Source organism: Thunnus thynnus, chromosome 3, assembly GCF_963924715.1.
Source record: "Thunnus thynnus chromosome 3, fThuThy2.1, whole genome shotgun sequence".
Taxonomy (NCBI): Eukaryota; Metazoa; Chordata; class Actinopteri; order Scombriformes; family Scombridae; genus Thunnus; species Thunnus thynnus.
In genome coordinates this window covers 28,153,869-28,169,210 of record NC_089519.1, presented here as the reverse complement: position 1 = coordinate 28,169,210, position 15,342 = coordinate 28,153,869, and the positions used below count along the sequence as shown (strand labels likewise).

Below are 15,342 nucleotides of genomic sequence, written 5' to 3'. Positions count from 1 at the left end.
CACTTAAGATACACAGATAGTCTCAATGTATAAAGACCAAGAACAACACCTACTCTTAACACTTGCTGAGACACAGACATGGACACATACGCCATTAAAATATGCAGCTATTACACCAGTGTGTACCACAGTATGCTGCGACTGAAGAGCTTGTAGGATTGTCAAACAGAATATGAAACTCCCTCCCCACACGCCTTTTAGATGTTGGAATTTTCGGGCTGCATCCAACAATTTTTGTACCTTTCAAAAAGCAACAATCAAGCCCACTTTACACACCAATTCACCAGGAGTGTGGAGGTAAGAAAGAATGTAGGATTTGCGCTTCTCACTCAAGCTCTCTCTTTTTCTATTCTTCATAGAACTTGTCACTTTCTGTGACTTTTCATTACAAAGCTAGTGACGGCAGGCTTTTTGTCCCACCTTTGAGTGCGGTCATTCCCAATAACTATGCCTATATATAAGTATGAACACTTGCCTTCAGACCTGGTTGGACCACACGTTGTTAGCCTAGTTTGTTTAAAACATACTGAGACCTTAAGGGATAGGTTCACAATTTTTCAATAGTCAGGTGCCCAATTGAACACTGCCATGTTTTTCTTGCTGTAATCATTCCTCCTGTTCATACTGGCCGTTAAGAGATCCCTTCCTAATGCACTTTCAATGGTATTGATGGGGGACAAAATCTACATTCCTCTTTCTTTGCAAAAATGTATTTAAAAGTTTATTTGAAGATAATATGAGGCTTTAGCCATCCAAATTAGGTAAATCAAGTCAATGTCTTCAAAGTTAGTCATTTTAGTGCCAAATTCCCTCTTTTTTTTTTTACGATCCTTCAACTGAAAACACTGTCCATCGAGACACAAAGAGGGAATTTTTTATTATATAGAGTGTAACTGTGGAAGATATCCACTTTATTTGACTAACTCAGACTGCTGAAGTCTCGTATTATCCTCAGATAAACTTTTAAATACATTTTTTCTTAAAATGAGGACTGTAGATTTTGTCCCCCATCACTTACATTGTAAGCGCATTCGGAGGGGATCTTCTAATGGCAAGCAGCAAGACAGCAAGAAAAACCCGTCTCAGTGTTCATTATAATGCTCACACACACACACACACACACACACACACACACATGCAAGCGTACCTGTAGCCTGGCAGGGGATATCTACATTCCTGTCGAGCTCAGCTATGATCTTCCTCTTGGGCTGAGCAGACAGAGAAGGTGGCTCTGGAGAGAAAAACGTTAGGACATTAAATGTAAAGCATTTAAATGTAGAGTACACTGTGCATCAACATATGGATAAAATAATACCTCAAGACACTGAGAACACCTGCTGCTGTGTGCAATATGCTGTGTGCCTCAAAAAAGGCTTTAAAAACTCTACAATCATAATCATCATCAAACATCTGAAAAAATCTTTAAGGATAGTATTTATTCTTTACGGTAGTAGAGAAGAGACTTGGACTGGAGTACCATAGAATAAAAATGGGTCCCCCTTTTGGCCCTCAGTAAGTCAAGTGTCATTGCAAGGAAGGATTTCTGTCTATTTGCCCTCTGAAATGACTTCCATACTCAGTCACAGAAAAACACATTCTCTGACTTTCCCAAGGGAAACAACCCCTTTTTTTTTTAAAACTACTCCATTTCGCTGCTGATAACTGCTCCCTCTAAACATCTTCACCAGTGTCGCTCTAAATGTTGACAGAGACAATGCTTCCTTCTATTTGAATCTGAATATATGCCTTTTGGTGAATTACTGAAATACTACATGTTATTAAAAAAAATCGCTTATGCTCCATTTCTTTCAAAAACATTTGTAATATTTAGCGGGAGATATTGACAGAGTAAGCCTAAGGAGACGAACGGGGAGACAGAATGGCTAATTCATTTTCAGTCTGACATGTCTGGAAAAGTGGTTCCACACAGTTGTGGTACCTGTTCACTGAAAAATGTCCAATGTATGTACTGAATAATGAATATGTGTTCTAGCAGGCACAAACATACAAATCTTAACGAGTGAAAAGAAAGAATTTTAATAGCAGTTTCGTTTCTGTACTTTCCTCTAGGGCTCCATATTTGTTAAATACTAACAAACAATAATGATGTTTTTGACAATGCTGTTGTACTTTCAAGGGAAAAAAGGAATAAAATCCATTTCCTCAGTGTTATTTCTCTCCATATCTTCAGTAGTGGGGTAAACTGAGGTGGCAATACAAAAAAAAAAAAAAAAAAAAAAAAAGACAAAAGGCAAGTTTGCTCAAGCTGTGTGTGTGCGTGTGCGTGTGTGTATGGAGAACTACACAGTAGACTACCATGTTGGTGCCACATTTATTCTACTTGAATACACTGACTTTAAAGTTCTTTACTACTTCGTGGTAACTTTTAAACCCACACATCTCCTATCTTTATTGTGCACGGTGGAATTCGGCAACAATTTTGACAAGAGAACGAGAGGAGCGCGCGTTGAAGGGAGAACAGGAAAACAAGAGATGAATAACAGCCATGTGGCGTGACACCGATAACACAGATGCATTAATCCCCCTTCAGTCAGGTGAGTGCGAGCACCTAGGCTCGCAAACAAAACGCATTTTGGGTTGTTTGGGTGGTTGGGTTTAGAGCTTTGAGCTTCCATGGATTCCCTGCTGTCTGCCTGCAAAACAAAGATGGAGAACAACAACAGATATATTGTTGTTTGCACCAGTAGTCGTCTTTACAGTATACATCGCGGGCACAATGTGTCATACATATTCCGATTAGTGGATCGGGGCAGAAAAGAAATGAAATTGAATAATGAATACCTTTGAGGCTCTCTCCTTCTTTCACACAGACACATACACTATTCTGTTTAGGAATCCCTTTCATTGCATCAAGGTCTGTTGAGCCCATAGCAGAAAAAGAGGATCAGTACCAATGTATTCATCAGTCTCTACTCCTCTGATACATATGAATGCATGCAGACTTTTTCCCTGCCAGGAAGGCCTTAACAGTCCTGTTGGCCTAATGAAGGAAGATAAAATAGAGAGAGCGATGGAGGGGAGGAAGACAGAAAGAAAGAGACAGGCAGAGGGTATAAAAATTGGTGGTAGATTGTGAGGTGGGGGCACAGAAAGAGAATGAAAAGGTATAAATATTCTGACAGGTCTTTTCTGACGAGTGTATGCTGTAGGCGTGGGTAGTTTGCTCTCTCTGCGTTAGGTGCTCCCTCGCTCCGACAATCACAGCAGATCAAAAAGACGCTGACAACTAGCGGAGAAAAGTTGCGCTTCATCAATCACACGCTCCCTGCCACCGTGTATGTTGTTTTCTATTTACGCACACATATCGAGGACAGGAGTGGATTGTGACGAGAACACTCTGGTTTGAGTGCTTTCAGTGTTCTCTTATTGATTGGTGACTCTGGGGAACAAAACTAATTTAGCTGCCGGGCGAATAGGCTTGTGTGTCTGCGGTGCCGTTTTGTGACGGTGTCTAAGTGTGGGGTATGCATGTATTTGTGCGCACACGTAGATGAATTTGTGCATGCGTGGATGTAGCAGCTGTTTGTGACTACAATGGACAGTTTATTGGTGAATGTGGACAGCGGATTCAGCTCGAGTTGCCCTGTAGTTGACAGTCACAGCCTGGGGCGTTCACAGTCATGCTTCCAGGAAAAAAAAAGTAAGAATAAATGGAGGAATAAACAGAATGAAACAGTGCCTGAGGCGAAAAAATGTACAAGAAAAGAAGAGAGCGAGGTTAAAACAGAAATTAATGGCACATGTTGAGGGCATTAGTCTTGATGGGTCAGGCCTACCCGGGATAATCATGGATAATCATGTTAAGCAGTGTTTGTGTGTGCGTGTGTGCGTGCGTGTGTGTTTGTGTGTGTGCATCAGTGTGAATGGGTGCCTTTTTTTCTTACCCGTTACAGTGAGGTGTGCCCTTGCTTCTGCAGGTTTGGCAGTGCTGTTGCTTTGCAATGCTTCACAAACATATAAGCCTGTGTCAGAAGAGGTGGGGGAAGTAATAATGAGACGACGCCCACCGGCCAGCCGACGCCCATCGCGTTTCCATGACACCACGAGACTGTCCATCGGTCTGAGAGGAGAGGGAAGGGGGAAGAGAAGAGAAGAGAAGAGAAGAGAAGAGAAGAGAAGAGAAGAGAAGAGAAGAGAAGAGAAGAGAAGAGAAGAGAAGAGAAGAGAAGAGAAGAGAAGAGAAGAGAAGAGAAGAGAAGAGAAGAGAAGGAGCATCAGAGAAAAAAAGAAAAGAGTGACAGAAGGCAATTACAACATATTAAATCCATCAGTTTATGTGTCAATGAGGCAGGAAATGAGCGATGACAGTCTGTATATCAGAGCAGTCCGCTCTACTCAGCATGGAGAAGCTTCAGTCGGTTATTCTGGATGTTGGAGAATGAGTTTTCGTGTTTACTGAAATTTTGTTTGGATAAACATCAAAACATCATTCATGTGTGTGTATTGGTGTAAGACAGTATTGAGACAGTATTGTATCTATTCATGAAAATGCAGCTCAATTTTTTTTGGCCACATTTTTAAACAACATTTCAATTCTTACAAGCAATCTGCATTAAGATTTACAACAGATATACGAAGACACAGCTGATTATGTAAGCAGCAGCAAATACAAATACTTATTAATAAAATTACATTATAAAACACACTAAAAATATTACTATCTGTCTTATATCTGTCAATTTACACATTTATATAAAGCTGTGTTAAATCAATGCAGTGTAGAGTCATTAAACTTAATTCTGTAGACATGAAACAGATGAAATGACACAAAACAAGGCATAAAAAGGTTGAAATTCAAGCTACAATCACACAAGTTTTATCTCCTAAATGAATTAGCTCAGAGATCAATGTCATTGTTTTGACTTACTATTACTGCATTCTCTTTCTAAGAAGTTGTTTGGTTTTCACTTTAATAGCAATTACTTTATTTGTGATATTAGTTGGCACAAACAAAGGACTCGTATTAAGAGATGTGGAGGAAGTGAAGAAAAGCTGGTAATCCACCAAAGTTAGGATGGGTGGGAAGATGTTTGGGCACACGGTGAGTGGAAATGAATTTATTTCATGATTTTTATGATTTGTATATTTTTGTAGTATTTTTGTGGGCAACATATTTGCAAGTACAACAAGTCCACTTAGTATGCAGTCCAGCCTAAATAATGTAATCGCACAAAAAGTGTTTTACTGGGTAGATCTGGATACAGTTGAGAGTGTGCTGCTTTCACTCTCAGACCTCATACCTTGAGGTACAGACAAACTTGGATGGAAAAGTAATTAAACTTACCACTAGGCTGGTATGTCAAAGTTTTAATAAATACTTATTCACTGGGTCCTTTCCGCAAAAAGAATACAAAATTTACCCAAATACTGAAAATCAAATTTTACTGTGCTCAATATTAGGTCGACTGGCGCTGCTTATTTTCAATCAAAAATATTCTAGCGCTCTACTGCACCAGGACTGCACTGGTGCAAATGACTGATTAATGGTTAATGGACATGGATAGCAGATGCTTTTAGATTTCAGCACTTTAATTTGATTTCACTGATCATAGCATTCTTTCTGTAAAACTTCAATAGTTGTCCCTGGGTACGGAATCATCTCTCTGATAGCAGACAGTCTCTGAGGAGTGGAGTTGTTACTGGCAGTAGGAATGCAGGAAACTAATTTGTCTGCAGTGCTAATACTAGTGGAGCAGGTCAGAAAGACCAAATTAATTGGTGTAAAGAAATGCCTGGTCTGACCAACCTTCTCTTTGTTTGTATGATGAAAACTGATCTCGCTGTAGCTAATAACTTTTTTAAACCCGTGTTTAATTCTTTGATATGTGTAATATTATCTTGTCCCTTTTTTCTCACATCTTGAGTGCTGCTAAGTGGTCAAGTGCTGGTCAAGAACAGCCTGGACTGAATAACACAATCCAACAAAAAAACTCTGCACAAACAGTCCACTGTGAAACTCGAAACGGCACGGTGAGGAGCTAGAGTGCAGGATATCACCTGTTGAGTCCAGACTGCATCAAAAATTGTGGGGCATGACTCTGAGAACCTATTACAAATTGTATGAAAAAAAGCATTGATAATATTATCCTTGTGGAAATATGAATAGGTAACTGTGACTAACTGAAATGCAGTTTTTTTTCCAGGGCAGATGAGCTGTAGAGTAGAGCACACCCCGAAGGAGGAGAAACCCACACAAACTGTCCCTCCAGTTATTTCACCATCCCCTGGCATAAGAAGCAGTGAACTCAGTGTGTGATCTGAAAGCAAATGCCAAGCCTTGAAGATGTTATATTAGCCATGCCACTCCTGTAACTAATACATATTATAGAAATAAGGTTGAAAATTGTTCCTTCAGTCTTGAGGGGAAAGTCTATCCGAAACAGTCGTTTGGAAGGAATTACTGGACATAAAACAGACTATGTTCAAAACAAATACTGCATTGTTTCACATTAAGTACACATAAGCCGGTGTTCAGTTTTGACACAGAGGGAGGTTGGATGGTGTGTATCTAAGGGATGAGGGGAAACTGATTACACTTGAGTTTCTGTGAACTCTTGAACTGAAGTAGAATTTGCTGGTGCTCTGTAAAACATCTGTTGAGTCAGACTAGACTGCCCCCCTTGACTGTGTGTGTGTGTGTGTGTGTGTGTGGGTGTCAATGTCTGTGTGTCTATGCTCTCATACTAGGAGGAAAGACTTGCTGAGCTATGAGTTTATGTGGTGTCCTCTAATTGCCCTGGAAGGAAACAGTGCTGTCTAGCAAAGAAAGAAAGGAATTGTTTGTGTGTGTGTGTGTGTGTTTGTGTGTGTGTGTGTGTGTGTGTGCATATACAATAGATAAAAGAAATTTACCTGGCATTAGCAATGCACTCCAGCGTCGCCTCGCTCCCTGCCACCACTGTCGTGTCTTTAGGTCCAATCACAATCGTTGGAGCCACAAGCTCTGACTCAGGATCTGTGATAGAGAGAGAAAATATGAGAGGCCATTTGGGCCCGTGAATCATACTCGCTTGCACAAAGCAGCATAATCTCAAACATGCACCGCTTTACTCTCCCACACACACTGCTACAGTATACTCTTTTATGCACAATGATATTCTCTTAGTGGGCGATCAGACACAATAGGAGCCCCATGTTATAAAAAGCAAGGGGCTGCGTTGATGGGGGCGTGCATTTTCATGTACAGGTGAGACACTCATGGATCTATTACTCAAACTTAGAAAGCAGGTTTGAGTAATAGAGCCATGATTGTGAAGGCTTATCAGATGCTAAAACACTGCGAGGATTTCTAGAACATTATCACTGTGTCATTTATTTTTATCTTTCATCAACCCAGCCGATCAAGGCAGATGGCCGCCCACCTAGCCCGGTTCTGCTTGAGGTTTCTTCCCGTTAAAGGGGAGTTTTTCCTTGCCGCTGTCGCCAAGAGCCTGCTCGTGGGGGAATTGTTGGGTCTCTGTAAATGAAAGAGTACGGTCTAGATCTGCTCTATGTGAAAAACGCCCTGAGATAACTTGTTATGATTTGGCACTTTGAATTGAATTGAATTGAATTGAACACGATCACGAGGTAAACAACAGAAATGCAGCGTCACATTACAAAGTAATCTACCAGGAATGTGTGCTTGCATATATTTTATTGGCCAACGCAGCTCCAGATGAGTTGCACCAGATTCAGCGTTTTTGCTGAAAGACCCTGCTTTTTTTTTTTTTTGGCGGAGACATCTGCATTGGCACATCTGGTAAGTGGCCTCAGTCAAATTAATGTGGGAAGTTTTGGTTTTTCATGGACTGCTGTTGTTTGTGTTAATGCAACCTTATGCTCACATTCATACTTTTTCCTAACACAAGTATACTCAGTAAAGGTTTATTTAGAGAGAATGACTGATGTTTAAATGAAACTATAGTTCTTCCTACTACTTCTACACTGCTATTGTCTCTATCACGGACATATTTTCTATCTTACACACACAAACGTGCCATAATTCTCTCTTAAAAACAATATCATTCTTTGTTCTTCTTGCCATACAGCGTATAATGATGAATTGAAGGGAGTATGATGGCGCATGTGAGTTACAATGATAGTGCTTAGAAAAGACTACAGTGGTGTGAGTATGTGAAGAATGATTTATGGCTTAAAAGGTGTGTTGGAGAGTATGGCGGCGTATGTGCGAGATTATGATTGTGTGTGTGTGAGAGCGAGTATGATTTATGGCCTGAATGGCCTCTCATAACAAAAGGACAGAATAAGATTCTTATCATTGTTTGAATTGTGTGACATCTGCACAGCACAGTAGCATAAAAACAGTGGAGAAGGCCGACTGAAAGATGTTAATCAATGTTTTACAGAATGTGTGAAGCGTACGTGTTAATGGCTACGCGTTCACTGGGTTTGCCGCTGTACACCGTATAACCGATGAATATGTAGATTTCCAATCAGGGAGGAGTAGGGAGTACAAATTAACAGGCTAGCTGTGATAGGGTGTTGGAGGGGTGGAGGGGGTTGGAGCGGAAGGAAGGGGGTTATGGAGAGAAGGCAGGGGGAGGCGAGGAGCAGCTTTGATCTCCCCTTTGAAGGGAAGGAGGAAAAGGTGGTAATTGACTCTCTGCTCTTTATTCCTTCTTCTCATTCTCTCTCTCTTCTCTTTTTTTTTTTTTATCGGAGAAAGAGAGCTGAAAAGTCATATCCCACTGTCACACAGAATAAGACATGCGGGACCAGGAAGACAGGCGCACACACACACACACACACACACAGAGTGACACACACTTACACACTCTGCTGTCTTGACACCTATACTCACTGATGCTCTAACTCAGGGATAGAGGTTGAGTCATTAATGTGGAAGATAAGGGAAGTGACACAAAAGAGAGAAATGGGAAGTAATAGTGGAGGACTCTATCACTCTCAGTTTCTCCCTGGTTCTCCATAACACACACACACACACACACACACACACACAACTGTTTTGCCTTTAATTTCATTTTGCAGAGACCAACATGTCCTACAATATGTTACAATTTGAAAGGTTTGATCTTGTAGAAGTGGAGATGGGTGGCAGGAGTAGGTGGAAGAGACAGAGAGAGAGACAAAGAGAGGCACAGCGACACAGGTGGGGAAGCCTGAAGTAAAGAGAGGAGAGCTTCCATTAGCTGTCTGTGGGACGCAGAGGTCAGGCAGAGACTAGTAGCCATCAGTGCAGCCTTAATGGTAGCAGCGGCCGCCGATAATGAGCGGAGGGGAGGTGTGAACCCAACCTGTTAACTTGGACAGTGTGTCTGAGGGGAGCAGACAGACAAATCAAGACAGCGGGAACACTGGTATGACAACGGGAGAACATGGAAGGAAAAAGAAAAGGGCTCAGAGGAGAAAAGAGATAGAGTATATATGTAGATGGGGGAAAAGCAAGAGGGGACTGTGCAGATGGTCTTCTTCCTGGAGTGACAGACATGATGGTAGAAGTAGAGGGGAAAGCAAAATGCCATATGGTTGTGTGATCTGCGCTCTTCCTTTCTCTCTGTCAGCGTGTCTAACATCCTCTTTCTCTGGGGAAATCTCTATCATTTCATCTCGTCTGTATCCCTGATTCCCTACCGCCTATCTTCCCTCCCTTATTCCCTATCACTCTCTTATCTCTTCCTTTTTGTTGTTTAAACAGGGATTATTAAATTAATCTTCCTCATTTTAAACAAGGAGAAATATTCAAACTGGCAGACTGTCTTATTATGTGTGTGTGTGTATATGTGTGTGTGTGTGAAAGCTGTCGCAGCTAAAAGGCTCCCCGTAAAGATTTTACAAAGAGAGTCCAGAAGTTTAATCTAACTCTATTGGATTCCTCATTTAGCAAATGAGAAACACCATGTGGCAGAGAGAGAGAGAGAGAGAGAGAGAGGCAGAGTAGGAGTGATGGAGGGAAGGAGGGTAGAAAGAAAAGTGCAGGGAGTGTTGTAGTATAACGAAGCAATATCAGAACAACTTGGGGCTGAAAAGCTTCATTAAAGAAAGAGGGATGATAAAAAAAAAGCAGAGCAGTTAAAAAAATAAATCAAAACTGATGAGTACAGGGGAAAAAAACATACATCTTGTGTGTGTGTTTGTGTGTGTGTGTGTGTGTGTGTGTGTGTGTGCTGAGTATGCACAGTGACGCATTGCAACATTACAATGCTCTCGACAGTGCAATTATTGCTGATTGACAGTAAAGTGCTGCTGAGGTGACACAGCTGTGTGAATGTGAGTCTATGTGTGTGCGTGTGTGTGTGTGTGTGTGTATGATATTCAAACTGAAGCAGAAAAATCCCAAATTAAATCAAGGGTGGGGAATGATAAAAAAAAAAAAACAGGGCTGGTAAAAGGATTGGGGCAGCTTAGGGGCAGAAAAGAGATAGAGATGGATAAATAGTGAGAAAGAGAGAGAGAGACGGACAGACAGAGAGAGAGATGAAAGGCTATTCCATCCACAGATTAGAATGTAATCCCTCTTTGAATGGATTCTCTCAGATTACAGCTTGTTCTCCTATTAAATCTGTCAGTCACTGAGTCAGCCTGTGTGTGTGTGTGTGTGTGTGTCTGCCATAGGCTACTTTCAGGGACAAGACCAGTTAATTGGGGATGGTTTGTCCAATTGGGGACAAAAGCCATGACCCCAATTGGTAAAACACTGATTTTTGGGTCAGTGGTTAAGGTTAGAGTAATTCTCCAGGAGATGAATGTAAGTCTATGTAATGTCCCCAAAAGTGACCAAGGACAACATGTGTATGTGTATGTGTGTGTGTGTGAGTGTGTATGATCTTTCTATGACTGGAGATCTGTGTGTTTTAAGACTTTCAGACAAATCTCTGCGGAGACCTAGAGAGCAGAGGGATTGGCTGAGGGGTGAACGCTCACACTCACACACGTCTCTTTGCATTCACACACATATGCACATAAGGGGAGGCTGGTGTTAGCTGACTGTGTATTAATAGAGTTGTCAGATACGTGTCTGCAGGGTTTACAGCTAACTAACACATATCACACCGAGACCACATACACACAGCAGAGAGAGAAAGACTTTGAGAGAAAAAAAAAAAAAAAAAAAAGAGGGACAGTTAAAGAGCGAAGGCAGGAGACAAAAAGAAAAATGAGGGACATTGGGAATGAGAGGTTAAAGAAAGAGGAGAGCTTTTTAAAATTTTTAAAGAGTTTTCTGGAGGGTATACAAAAATAAATGGAGAGGAGAAGGTGATCATTTGCTGATCTCTCTCTCGAGAGTACTGCATGTGTGTGAGAGTGGGGTGAGTGTCACCGCGCTCATTAATGCTGCATGCTGACAGCTGTCATCGTCTGACTACACTGGCATTCGCATGCCAATATAAAACCACAAGCCGAGACATGCCACACACACACGCGCACGCACACACACAAACACATAAAGCCACACCACACCAAGAGTAGAAGATCCGAGCCCCGAGGGGAGACAGGCACAGACAATGGAAAGCAGTGAGAGGACCGAGAATGATGCCCAATTTTTACATATTCATCTTCTCCTTCAGCTGCCAAAACCGTCTAACCATAGCCGCGGGACCATGATTTCAGTTGGGGTTGCGGGGGTGCACACCATTAACCCACCACCCCCCTCCTCCCCACAAAACACACACACACACACACACAAAATCTGAGTTTATTAAATACCTGCATCGATCCCCCCCGCAGAGAGACGCTGTTTGCATTTACACACGAGGCACAGCAGCGTAACTTCATTGATTATTTAAATCTCCAGACACGCCGACAGGATCGGTCAGGATCTAATGGTAATTAATGTCCCGTGTTCTTCTACACATCCAAAAGGTCAGCTGTTACACACAAAGCAGCTGTCCTCCTGATAAGTCCTGAGCGCCATCAGAGCTGTCTAAAAAATGTTATTTCAGAAGCTAAAAGTTTAATTCCGTTTCCCCTGGAGAGTTTTCCTCTGTCCTGTCAAGTTTATAACTACTATTTTTAGTTTTGCTGCTTAAATGTCCAAAGATATTTGCTGAAGTGACATTACTGCGCGCATGGAAACGTTTACAATTACTGAAAGCAGCCTCTCTAATCTTTAAAGTAAATTGTCAAAGAAAACACTTGTACATCTACAACACACAACAAAGAAATCACCTGGAAAGCTCGCGCTGCGCGACATCATTTAAAAAGCATTATAGCCTACAGGGACCGGTAGAGGTGGAGTGTAACGTTTGCAGTAAGTGGCTGCGGCACTCCCAGTTCTTTCCCTCGCTCCACTACTACACTACTTTTCCCAGCTTGCTCACGACATAAAAAAAATAAATCATTCAACAACACAAACGGGCCTATTGGTTGCCAGCCACCTGGAGGCAGGGTTGCTGCACCTTGGGGTGGGGATGCCGCAGCACCCCTACTTCCCGCGGCTATGCCTCTATCTATCTCTGTCATCGCTCCATACAAGTGATGGAAGGAGGAGATAGAAAGACAGGAGAGAAAGAGAGGAAGAAGAAGAAACAGGAAACATGTAGCAGTAATGTAGAGGTAGAGCAGGAGTTATTGTAGGAGCTGGGGAGTGCTCAGTGTTTGATTCATTTTCAGTATTACATTAGTTGTGTTTTTTGGCTGCTTGACAAAACCCACAATGACATAATGAGGTAACATTTCATCATCACTATACTGGAATAAGGGCGTGTGCAATTGCTTCATGCCTGCAAACTTTTTTGGTAAAGTGGGGAAAGCAAAGATAAAATATTTTTCCCCCCATTAATTCAGAAAATCATCAACACTTAATTCTTACTGAAAAAAATTAAGAGACTTTTCCACATGGTTAGTGAGTAATTCTTCTCTAAAAGGACAAAAAGGCAATATGTCAATATTGCACAAAGTAATTATAACAGATTGTGCCTATGAAGAAACATTAAAGCAGGGCTACGATTCAGTGGATGGGTATCAGCAGAGATAAACATTCCTGTGGCATCTGTAATTGCTTGGGACCGGTTTGAATCTGCAGTAAGACGCTGCTTGAATGCGGTGGGGAAAAGAACTGGCACCTCTGACTGTTTTAGCCGACCTCAGGTAATATACACACTCAGGTGATGCAGTCGGAAATCATTGCCCAAATGAAGTGAAGGCTACGAGCTAGTTCAGGCAGTCGACTCCAGTCTGCCGCTACACTCAAACGGCATTATCTTCTCACTGCAACATACTGTATATCCAACGCACCCTTTTAATCATGGTGCTATATTTAAGCCCTCAGTGCTCTGCTCAGTCTTTTTGCTGCATGCCTGCTGCAGCACAGCTCATCTGAGAGCTACGCTGTCATCTCTATCCGACATCCACCTGAAGGCTCTGAGTCCATGTTCAATTAGGGTGGATGTTAGTCACGTCTGTCTCCGCTCCCCTGCTTTGCTGAGCTTGGAGTTTCCTTGTGGAGAGTGATGAGCTCAGACACCAAATATCAACACTGTACATAATCTTCATTCATATAATAATCTATACCACGTGAGCTGGCTGAGAGGTTTATGGTATTTCTGTATATGGTATTTCTCATTCACTTGTCTATTTCCAGTTGCTTCTTATTTTAATAATTATTTATTTTTCAAAAACCCTTCTTCTCTGTAGCGCTCTTTCTCAATGCACTTGTACCTGCTCGGCCTTGCTTGGAAGTCACTTTGGATAAAAGCGTCTGCTAAATGACAAAATGTAAAATGTAAAAATGATAGGACTTGGATTAAATAATGTGAGGCCTCAGGTTTTGTCTGATTTAGTCCTTTAGTCCAGTGCTGACAGGGAGAACATGAGACTTCCAAACAGAGATCTAAAATTGCAATGGAAGCTATTCCAGCTGTTGCTTCTCATTTGCGGTAACCATATTGACGATGATAGCAAGCTACAGACAACACTAACAAAGCTTTCCAGGTAGGACTTGCATTTCTGAATTAATGTTCTTCCTCTGTCAAGACTTTTTTTTAGACAAACATAATATTAATGTGGTTCACAGGGCACGTCAAACCAAAAGCAAATTGCATTTTGAACCACATATCCTGTGCTGAATGGAACATGACATATACGTGTACCTTTGCAACGGTACTATAATCAGATTATTTTATTATAATACCCATAGACGCAGGCCTGCAGCAGGCTGACCTTGAGGTTAGAAGTGTCTGTAAGTTTTTCTTACTAGCCATGAGGCAGAAACGGTGCAACTGCACTGGTGGAACATCCTTTATACCATGCACCCACCACTGCTGCCGATGTAACCTTCAGCAAAGCATTTAGCTAAGCAACCCTTAGCTCTGACCTTCTGGCAGGAGCAAAGGGTCACAGCAATATTTGTCTCAGTACAAATAGAGAGAGCCAGAAAAAAAAGAGCAGGGAAGGTAATGTAAATGTAAATGGCAGCTTTACCTGCTGACACGCGGTTCTTCTTGCCAACTGTCCATCGGCCAAAGAGAAAGAGATGAGGAGAAGTGGGAGAGAGGAGGAAGGGGAGTAAGAAAACAGGAGAGATATCATTTAGATTTCAAGTATTTCTTCTGGGTGCAGCAAAAAGACACATTTAGAAAATACACATAAATAAAGCAAAGGAAAATACAGGCTTTCACAAATCAGCAGCTCTGATGCATCGCAGAGCTGTGGAGGCAAACAGGAAAAATAGACTCCTTCCCTGAGAAGGAGGAAAAAAACAAACACAGGACGGAAAGCAAGAGACAGAGAAATGGATGACAGAGAGGAATAGACAGAAAGGAAGAGAGAACGCCATGTTATCATGGAGTCCAGAGGAAGACAAGCTGTTTGCAGCCCATCCATCAACTGCCAGCTACCACATTCTGTCTCTTTCATTCACTCTTTTCTTCTCTCCTTCTATCTTCCCCTTCCCTGAATTTGTCATAAGTCTGGAGGTAGCAAGACTGTAGGCCGGGAGAAAATGATGGCATTGACATTCCATTGACTGGTAGAGAATCTACATTCGCTATTCATCTATCAATACGCTACCCCTTCACGCTCCTATTCAGCCTCTCACTTTACACTTGAATACTGTGAATGTGTGTATGTGTTTGCATCTGAAAGTGTGTGGTTGTGTGTGTGTGTGTGTGTGGTGAAAAATGTGTCAAGGCCTTAATTTAGATTCTGACGTATGTATCACATCAGCATCAGTGCAAAGATCGCTTTGCCTGTGTAATGGACACACACACACACACAGTGTATGGGGCAAGTGATAAAGAGCGAGTGAGTCAGCTGATGTGGAAAAAAAACAAAATCAGCTATAAAACACTGAAGGAAAAGATATAAAAAAGCTGAAGGAGGAGAGAGGAGAACTTCAGAATATAAACAGTTCAGATGTTT

General features: G+C 41.7%; 2 protein-coding genes across 4 annotated transcripts in view; one reads left to right on the top strand and one right to left on the bottom strand.

The window, feature by feature from the left end:
* Positions 1-15,342, top strand: part of LOC137180013 (monocyte to macrophage differentiation factor 2-like) — a 359,049-nt gene that overhangs the window by 176,288 nt on the left and 167,419 nt on the right. The window lies entirely within an intron of this gene.
* LOC137180002 (protein sidekick-1-like) overlaps positions 1-15,342 on the bottom strand; it is a 248,867-nt gene that overhangs the window by 81,880 nt on the left and 151,645 nt on the right. The window contains exons 7-10 of one of the 2 annotated variants that reach the window (XM_067585149.1): positions 14,404-14,430; positions 6,874-6,976; positions 3,906-4,081; positions 1,148-1,231 (exon numbers count right to left, since the gene is read on the bottom strand). In XM_067585149.1, the coding sequence (XP_067441250.1) occupies positions 1,148-1,231; positions 3,906-4,081; positions 6,874-6,976; positions 14,404-14,430 (390 nt within the window). The remainder of the gene's footprint in view (positions 1-1,147; positions 1,232-3,905; positions 4,082-6,873; positions 6,977-14,403; positions 14,431-15,342) is intronic. The other variant, XM_067585150.1, reaches the window with a different exon arrangement.